Source organism: Solanum lycopersicum, chromosome 4 (assembly GCF_036512215.1).
Source record: "Solanum lycopersicum chromosome 4, SLM_r2.1".
Classification (NCBI taxonomy): Eukaryota; Viridiplantae; Streptophyta; class Magnoliopsida; order Solanales; family Solanaceae; genus Solanum; species Solanum lycopersicum.
Window position 1 is genome coordinate 1,335,400 of NC_090803.1, and position 9,397 is coordinate 1,344,796.

The 9,397-nt window shown below is 34.0% G+C and overlaps 2 protein-coding genes across 7 annotated transcripts; both read right to left on the reverse strand.

Moving 5' to 3' along the window:
- Positions 1 to 358: 358 nt before the first annotated feature.
- LOC101254080 (uncharacterized) lies at positions 359 to 3,288 on the reverse strand. Of its 6 annotated transcripts, none has more exons than XM_069296894.1 (7): positions 3,031 to 3,278; positions 2,223 to 2,568; positions 1,973 to 2,137; positions 1,508 to 1,769; positions 1,260 to 1,426; positions 947 to 1,093; positions 359 to 805 (listed from the first exon to the last, which is right to left on the reverse strand). In XM_069296894.1, the coding sequence occupies exons 2-7, from the start codon at positions 2,253 to 2,255 to the stop codon at positions 458 to 460; spliced, it is 1,122 nt and encodes a 373-aa protein (XP_069152995.1). In that variant the 5' UTR covers positions 2,256 to 2,568; positions 3,031 to 3,278; the 3' UTR covers positions 359 to 457. The 6 variants fall into 6 exon arrangements, with proteins under 6 accessions (XP_069152995.1, XP_069152993.1, XP_010319432.1 ...); XM_069296892.1 differs by having other exon boundaries at positions 2,220 to 2,568; XM_010321130.4 differs by having other exon boundaries at positions 2,354 to 2,568; positions 3,031 to 3,212.
- A 1,087-nt stretch (positions 3,289 to 4,375) lies between these two features.
- Positions 4,376 to 9,397, reverse strand: NRC4C (putative late blight resistance protein homolog R1A-3). The gene is made up of 3 exons (XM_004236911.5): positions 8,806 to 9,397; positions 4,720 to 6,941; positions 4,376 to 4,634 (listed from the first exon to the last, which is right to left on the reverse strand). Exons 1-3 carry the CDS (start codon positions 9,223 to 9,225, stop codon positions 4,622 to 4,624), a joined length of 2,655 nt encoding a protein of 884 aa, XP_004236959.2. The 5' UTR covers positions 9,226 to 9,397; the 3' UTR covers positions 4,376 to 4,621.

Consider the following 9,397-nt stretch of genomic DNA (forward strand, 5'->3'; position numbering starts at 1 on the left):
ATGAAATGTTTATATGTAAATCTGACGATAAAATAACGAATAGGCCTTGCCATTTTCTTTTCTCAACTGACCATAATAGGTCTCAAAGGTAAGTTATTTGGTTCAATGGAGGTAAAATGTGAAGGACACTCGATTCATGCTCATCATCTATCAATATAACCCCTAAAGTAGTTAAGCATTTTAAGATTCATGAATAATGAAACGATAAAAATTGGTTCGATTTTTAGCATTTTAAGATTCATGAAGGTTAAAGTAGTATATTCAATCTCACAGGTCTGAACTTGTATTGTTCACATTTTAATATCTCATATGTTTCAAGCGTATTTGTATGAATAATCACACGAAAAATTGGGAAATCTTTCACACTAGAGAAAAATGCTTTAAGAATAATACTTCACCATTCAAAACACACTCAAATGGACTTTGAAGTCCCTCTCAACCAAAGAACATTTACTTTTTACATTTTGAAAACAAGTGTTCTTTCCCATCTTTGTGGTTGATAAGGTATGAAACTAACAATCTTAACACCTTGAGGCACCGGCAACTCATCCTGCATCGGAATTTTCTCATGCCAGACAAACTCGTTCTCGTGTTCATACTTCCGGAGCAACACATTCAAGTCATCAATCACTTGCTTATAAACTAGTCTCCATGACTCTTCTCTTGGTGTATGTTTTTCTGAACTTTGTATCACATGGCAAAGAACTCCAATAGCGAAGCCTATTTGCCCCTCCGTCTTTAGACTCTCTGCTAGATACTTGTAACTGAGTAACTCATGCAGCATTTTACAGGTCGTAATATAGTCCTGTGTAGTTAATAGAAAATGTTCTTGAAGCTAAAAGCTTTCAGCGATACTGATGGATCTAAAGCATATAAAAAACATCGGTATATAAAGAAACAACAAGGGGAGCAAGAAAGGCGAGAGAAATAGATAAACAAGACATACCGTTAAAGATGAAATGTCTTTGTACTGCTTGGTGGCTGAATTCAAGGTATGAATAGCTTCACTAAGAAATTCACAAACGCCATAGTGCAGCTTTGCCAAAAGTCCTCCGGTATTCCCTTTTTGCTCTGCCTTCTTCACTGTCACAGCCTAAGTCCAACATCAGGCAAGCAAAAACAGAACGTTATTACAAGCCAAACAGGTGATAATTTGGAGAATGGAACTACGCGTTGATGCTCAAATTCTGATTTAGAAAATATAGATAGCATCATTGTTGGAGAAGAAAAACGAAAACAAGATAACAATTAAGACTAACCTGTGCCTCAGCTAAACAAACAAGGGTGGTTGCAGCAGAAACACTAATCAGAGCTTCTGGTGGCCTTTCTGGTGTCCACTCATGCTGCAAACACGGAAGGACAACCTGAGCTAGATGTTGGTAAATTCCCGCAGCTCTTCTGAGAATGGTGGCAGATTGCACTAGATCTAAAACACGGGAGTTAAATTAGATATTTCCATGAGAAGATAGAGATGAGATGAAGGAACGAACATATATATCACACATACCTGTTGACAGAACTTCCAAAGCTTGATCTCGAAGCAATGCACCAAGAACGGAAAGTGTCATACCAAGTTCAAAATGCAAATTATCCATTTGATAAAGTTTTGGACCGCTAAGATGGAAAAAGGAGGATGGAGCGAGAGAGCTGCTCCACCTAATCTTTAGGTCAGAAATCCATCGAGCCATCTTCGGGTCGTCACCAACTAGGTCTACATGGTGTATCAAGTTCCCCAAAAGTGGCAAATATTGTTCTACCTTCTGTATATTCTGCATAGATTGAAACAACAATCAAAATGAGTAAATTTCTTACACTGTTTGTTGCTTTTAAAAGGTTAGCAAGCAGTTGGTCAGTATAGAAGGCCAGCTAGCTCAATTGTCCAGCTGAATTCGTAACGCAGAATGTTATTATTATTATCATGTCACTATGTTAGCAAGCAGGTAATATACAAAGAGTCAAACAAAATAACTACCTGTTCACATCGAGACGTCAACCCCCCAGACATTTCTCTAGCAATGGCCTCTGTCACAAAGCTATTCTGATTGATGCATTCGATAGCCCTCCTTCTGGAGCTCAACTCTTTTAATTGCTCCAGGGTGCCAGGATCAGACGCTAATAATGCATTTTCAAATAGAACCTGTCAACATTAGCACGTAAAAACCAATGAAAATCAAATTTTGATATCAATAGAACCATATAGCTATAGTCTGAAAACACACAACTTTTTTATAAAATTTCCCCCTGTTGGTTTTCATTATTCAGGTGCAAGGAGTTGAATTGATACAATTCCACTGTCAGACATCTATCTTTTTTTCATTAAGAGTGGCGTCTAGATCAATCAACTTGCGTGCACCTCGACTATTTCACCATATATACACGTACTACTTCCCACCAGCACAGCAACTGTGTAAAACTTCACCACCAAGGCTTAGGCAGATGAAAGTAATCAATCACCTACTGATTTTATCTCTATTCAGAAAGCATATACGGCTAATTTCACAAATTCGGGTGAAAATTGTTTCGTTACCCTTCACAAGTACAAAAATCAAAACTCTCCACCAGCCTTACCTATCAAAAATAAAAGCACTTAGCAAGTCGAGCATATATTTATCAACACACCCTAAAATCAGCTGACAAATTACTCTTAGAAAGGCTAAAATCAGTTGACATATATAGGTGTATGTATACTACCTACTAGAATGACATATTCTACTGATTATTAGGTGAAAAGAGATGTAAACAACAGCACACAGCTTGATATTTTGGTATTATCGCCAGAAATGATCAAAATTCAATAAATCTGAAACTTTCTATTCCATATCCAGATTCAAATCAACTCCTTATATAGAATCCAGATCAACACATTCAACGAAGAAGCCAGTACGGCTTCATTTTTTCCTAATTGTGATTACTGATTAGCTAGCATCGTCATCATTACGCATTATAACATTCAATTTCCAATCAACAGTGATCAATGAATCAAAACCACAAAATTATAGCAAATTAGCTAATAAAATCAAATAACAATACCTGAGGAGATTTCTGCTTTGAAAAACCTTGAAAATTTATCATCATTTTTCAGATTCACTCTCCCCCAAAATCCACACAAAAACAATGAAATACAGTTGAAATTACACAGAAAAAAAATGGGAAAACTTCTAAGAAAAATTGAGAAGAAAATTATGGTAATAGTACATTATGTTTGTGAAGTTAAGTAGGTCAAGAAATGAATATAATTAGAGAAGAGAGTCCACAAAATTGAAGGGTCATTTTCAATCACTCTTCTACTCTTTTGCTTCTCTACTAAGAATACCGAATTTCATTTTTCGGGTCGAATTTCATCTATTGGGTTCCCGCCGGCCCACTTAGAAAGATGAATTTGGGCTACTAACGGTTATACACTTATTAAGTCCAATAAATAGAAGGAAAAAAAAAGAAAAAACTACATATACAATATATATTATGATTGTACTTTCAAAATATTATTATGTATTTTAAAGGAGTTTCCTATCATATAGTCGGGAAGATATGTTTAGATACATGCTACCTGATACACTAAAATTGGGAGGAAGGTGAGTGGAACTTATTATATATACAAATATATTTATCTTGTAGCGGGTATGACTCGCACGTATCCATGTATCTAGTTTGGCATGTATTTGGACACCAATACATAGAACAGTTGTGAGCGAGCGAGATGAGAGGCGCGCGAAATTTGTTATGAATCACAGATACATGTGAATTCACTTGAATACTATAACAAACTACACCTAATTTTGGCCAGATATATCTCGAGATACATGTATTTGGATGCATGCAAACTGGAGTGTATATATACATACGCAGTTAGCTCCTAAACTAGTGGGAGTTATGTAAGTTCTCTGTTTAAAAAGAAGTTACGTTAAACAACATGAAGCATAGTTGATTACTTGCTGAAACTAACAGTAATTTTTGAAATTAGTTTTTCTGCAGTTAATTGTTCTGCATACATGTATTTGACAGTTTAGATACATGTACGTATATCAAATACTCGCAAGTAAGATAAGGTGTAGTTTCTAAATGATTGACATGTATTTGAGATATGCTAACGCGCTTGTCTTGCTTGCATCTCTCCCTCTCTTATCCCTCTCCTTTTTCAAATATGTATTTCATAGTGTATCAATTTTTACGAGTATATTCAGTAGAATATGAAAGCATATATCAAATTTAATTTCATCTAATGTATGTTCATATTCAATATTTGTTATATATATAATATAATTTTAATCATGTGTATAAGTGTAATTTCATATGAACATGATCACTTGAGTAGTAGTCTTGTTGGAAATCTTAACGAAGATACGTGTAGAGAATTCTTTGTAGCAGAGGAGGCATGTCAATAACACTGCATATTTCACGATTCAAACTAGTATTGCAAAAGAAACTTACAATAGATTATTTACACAAATGAAAACAAAGCAAATACAACCATAACAAAATAGGATAAGATGCAAAACAGTTATTTGTCTGTGGCTTCCACACAAAGGGGGAACTCGAAATGCAACAGAGTTAGCCTTATTTGAAATACTCTCCGCTAGCTATTTGTGTGATGATCCCTGGCTTGCTTTGAGAAAGCTCAATCTCAAAGTTCTCCCCTGCAGAAGAAGAGGAAAATTAAGTTTTAGTAACTGGAACAAGGAGAGGAAGATTGTGGCGGATAAACAAATGAATTCGACTGACCTTTCAACTTCACTGTGATCAGCATCACGAGGGAATATGCTGCACTTGAATTTTTCGTCTTTAGATTTCTTACGTTCCAGTATATCTTTTGCAGATTTGACCGCTTTGATTGTGTTCTCCAACTTCATCTCGCGAAGATTAGGTATATCAGCCAGCTCAACTGGTACAGCGTTGAGCTTATCACAAGAGACAAGAACAAGGTTCCTAAGGATGGGGTAGTTAAGATTAGACGCCTCCCAAGTTTCTAATTCTGCCCTCTCGATCCACAATACCCGGAGTTTGCAAAAACCTCCCAACTCCGGCTTCCAAGTATCACCCACGAATGCATTTTCTTTCAACTTTAGAACCTCAAGGGATTCCAATTGCCCTAATTTTTCTGCCTCACTCCATGAAAACCTTGTGTTTCTCAAAGTTAACTTCTTCACAGTACGTACAAGTCTGAAGAATGTTGCAGGAAGTTGAACTGTTTTATTCATGTAATGAGGAACATCATTCAACAGTTTTAAATGTTCCAGGCGCTTAAGCTCTTCAAGATTGTTGATACCACCCTTGTAAGCACCAAGAAAAGCCTCCATTTGCCCTCGAATGCTCAATTTTTTCACATTACACGCCTTTGCTAGCACTTGTTCCTCGCAACTTTCTGGTGCAACCATGGAAAGAGTTTGTAGACAAGAAGGTTTACCTGTCGTGGTAGTCGGGGATGGCAATTTTGCAGGTATGTTGGTGTGGAGATGCCTCAACTGTAACAAGTTCCATAGGTCTGCTTTTACGTCAAGAGTGGGCTCTGAGGTACTTGTATTGATTATAAGAGTTTGTAAATTCCAGAAATTACCAAAGGGCGGAGGAAGGGCCTTAATGTCACCCGAGATAGCAATATACCTCAAATGAAATAATTGGTTGAAGTATGGGGAGAATTTAAAATTGATGGATTCAACATCCACGACTCTAATAAGTGGAAATGCATTGTGAATGAATTTGGTTTCCATAGTAGACAAGTTGATTGGCTTTTGTTTTGAGGAAAAACAATAGAAAGATCTTACATGTTCTGCAAAAGGTTTTGTGGAGAGAAATTCAGAGATATCAGATGGTTGAATAGACAATCTACGGCAAGCATCTAAGTCCTGTATAGAACGAAGATAGTTATGATGATCAGGTGTTGGACGTACATGTTGAAAAAGCCATTTCTTACTAGCTTCGTCTCTGCAAAACTCATGCAATAGGTCGTGAAGACGACATGTTTTTATTTGACCATCAGACCTCTTTTGGGACAATATCACTAAATTCCTTTGAACGAGATGGTTCAGATAAAACTCTGCTATCTCCTCAAGAGTGTATGGCGACTGTTGGGGCTTTATCAACCCTTCCGCTATCCACAAACGAATCAATTTCCAGGCAGGGATATCAAATCCCTGAGGAAAGACACCACAGTATAAAAAGCACGTCTGCACGTCTTGAGGCAGATGATTGTAACTCATCTCTACAAATACACCACGATATTTATCCTCTTCATCATAAAGATGATATAATTGTGACAAATTCTTGTCAACCCTTTCCCAGTATCTTCTGTCTGTAAGACCTCTTAATATTCCTGCAATCAGCACTATTTGAAGTGGTATTCCGTTGCATTTATGTGCAATGCTTTGTCCAAGTTCAACAAACTCAACAGGACATGAGTTTCCATTGCCAAAAGCTCTATTTACCAGCAATTCAAAACTTTGTTCTGCATGCAATGGTTTCATATAATAAGGACCTGGATTAGCATAGGAAGCCAGATTCGCGTGACGCGTTGTCATCATGATCCGATGCCCCTTATTGTTTCCCGGCAAAACTCTCTTTACAACATCAACAACTTCTGCTTCCCACACATCATCTAAAACAATAAGACATCTCCCTCCTCTGTCTCGTATCGCATCTCTTATTGCCTTACCTAATGCATCCACATCCCCATTCATGACATCTTCTTCTATGCTTTTTTCGAAGCATTTCAGAATCCGAACACAAGTATCCTTTATTTTGTATTCGCGACCAACATAAACCCAAACAATGCTGAAAAATTCATATGAAAACTCAAATTCATTGTAGATTTTTCTTGCTAGTGTGCTTTTTCCAAGTCCGGGCATACCCACCACTGGGATAATATCCAGACAGTTCGGTCCTTCAACAAGTCGTTTCATCACTTGCTGAGCTTCCTCATCAAAACCCACCACTTCATCATCCTCACCCTTTTCCATCAAAAAAAAATTAATACAATAAATATGTAATTTCATTATAGCTTATAAACACCTCTTATGGTGATATTAGTTGTCATTTCTATCCACTTATAAAGTTGTTCCTATGATTACTACTTTAATCATAAAAAAGTTACTGTTTCTATTTTACGAAGAATGATTTAGTTTGACTTGAAAAAATAGAATAACATCGGTAATAAACTAAAGAAGTGTAAAAAACACACCTAAACTATTCACTTTTTTTTTGAGTTTAATACTTAAACTATTGAATGTGTGACTTTAATATCTAAACTATCAACTTTTTGGTTTGAGAAATATATCTTAGTGGTGTGTGTAGTGCATTTTCTCTTTTATATGAAAAAACTTTGACACGTGGCATTTCACATAGATAAAATATTTTATCTAGGTGAAAATTAAATTATTTTCTTATCTCACTCCACTATCTCCTCCACGTATCCCCTCCCCCGTGACAATCCCATCTTTTTTAAAAAAAATATATATATTTATAAAATATTTTTAAAATTTTTATATTTCATCCTTCCCCTTCCCCCTCCCGATAGAAATTGATATTATTTTATTTAAAAAAAATCTACCCCATCCTATTTTATTTTTCGCTCCTAATTTTTATTTTTTTTACGTTTTTTTTTAATTTTGTGTTAGATATGCATGTACATATATTTTTAGAAAAAAATTCTACTAGTGTACCAAATATAACAGAAACAATTCTTGTGGCATCAAGTAAAAAATATTATCTATATATATATATACCTAAACACTGGGAAAAAAATTGAAAGCGGAGAGTTAAGTGGGATGGGTAGAATTATATTTTTAAGAAAATAAAATAATATCTAAATTAGTATTTGATGAGGTGGAGGAGATGAAGTAAAAAATGAAATAATTTTATAAAAGAAATTTTAAGAAAATAAAAAACTTTAAAAAATGGTGTGGGTAAGAAAAATATTTTACATTTTATTTTATAAAGAAAATGTTTTTTTATAATAGTTTTTTTAATTTTTAATTTTAACTAATACTAATAATTTATTTATTTTTTGTCAAAGTTGAGTAATTTGTTCATGTGGAGTGTGATGTGGAAATTATTTAAAATAAAAGAGAGAGAGTTTATTACACATACCATGATGAGAGATGTGTGTTTCTCAAACTAAAAAGTAATAGTCTAGATATGAAACTCAAATTTTCAATAATTTAGATATGAAACTAAAAAAAAAAGGTATAGTTTAAGTTGTGCTTTTTGACACGTATTTCTAAACTAAAACTTCAACTTGTTTCAAAAAGTGTTAATTTATATATGTATATTTATGAAACTAAAATTTAACTCAATACATAATATAATTTTTTAATGAAAGAGTATCGAACGAGAAAGTATGTCTGCTATGGTGGATGAAAATCGTTGAGGCTGTTCAAGAAAATTATTGTTAGTTAATTGTTTTTTTGCCTTCTTTATTAATTAATATCAAGGTCAATACAGCAAAAAAATGTAATTTTATAGAAAAAATAAAAAGGAAAATGTTATCTGGGGCATCTTTATGTTTCCATGGAAAGTGAAGAACATTTTTTTTTTTGCTACATCACTATTTTATGCTTAATAATATATATATTTTAAATATTTTAAGTGTTCAATGGAATATTAATACTAATTAAGATATCTAAATGAAATATATAAACAATTTTAAAAAATTATATAAGAGTACTAATACACACGGTAGAAATTAAAGAAATACTTCCTCTGTCTCTATTTTCAAGAAGTTTAAATGAGGATTTATCAAAATGGACAAGTAAATAGAAACAAAGAAAAGAAGTACTTTTATATAATATTAAACATAAATGAGTAAATAAATACCTGGGTTATTCGTTGGGTTATTTTAGGAATGTGAACAGTTATGTTAGTGGTAAAAGCTTGTTTATTATTTTGATGGAATATCTTGAGATCGTCATTGATTTTTCTGATTTGAATTGCAAAATCGCTAATTATTGTGCTATGAAATCTTTTGGCTATACTCCCTTGTTGGTGTAGCTTTGCTTGAACCAAAAATTTATCAGTTAAATCCTCAACTCTGTGTATAATTATTTGAACCTCCTTCACCATTGAAGTATCGTTATCGTTTTGGAATTTACAAGCATCGTCAACCAACACTTTGAGGCGTTGAACTTCTTCTAACAGACTGTTGAATTCATCGTCTAATCCATGAATCAGATTTATATGATCACTTAACAGCTGCAACAAGTTCTCCAACAGAAAGTTCACCGCTGCATCTGCCATATCTAGAATCAATCAACACAAAACATATTTTCATTCGCTTTATATACTATTTCTCAACTCAAATTATTTATCATATTTGCCAAAAATACCCTTATATTCATACATATTTGCCAACCATACCTCTCTCCACATATCTTTAAATTAAACCTACTTGTTTAATTTTCAATAGTTA

Excerpts from the sequence above, each read along its gene's own strand:
- LOC101254080 (XM_004236933.4), bottom strand. The coding sequence starts at position 3,075 with ATGATGATAAATTTTCAAGGTTTTTCAAAGCAGAAATCTCCTCAG. Across the intron at positions 1,427-1,507 it reads TTTGGAAGTTCTGTCAACAG|ATCTAGTGCAATCTGCCACC; the intron begins GTATGTGTGATA and ends CCCGTGTTTTAG. Across the intron at positions 1,094-1,259 it reads TTTGTTTAGCTGAGGCACAG|GCTGTGACAGTGAAGAAGGC; the intron begins GTTAGTCTTAAT and ends TGTTGGACTTAG.
- NRC4C (XM_004236911.5), bottom strand. The coding sequence starts at position 9,225 with ATGGCAGATGCAGCGGTGAACTTTCTGTTGGAGAACTTGTTGCAGCTG. Across the intron at positions 6,942-8,805 it reads TAACCCAACGAATAACCCAG|GGTGAGGATGATGAAGTGGT; the intron begins GTATTTATTTAC and ends TTGATGGAAAAG.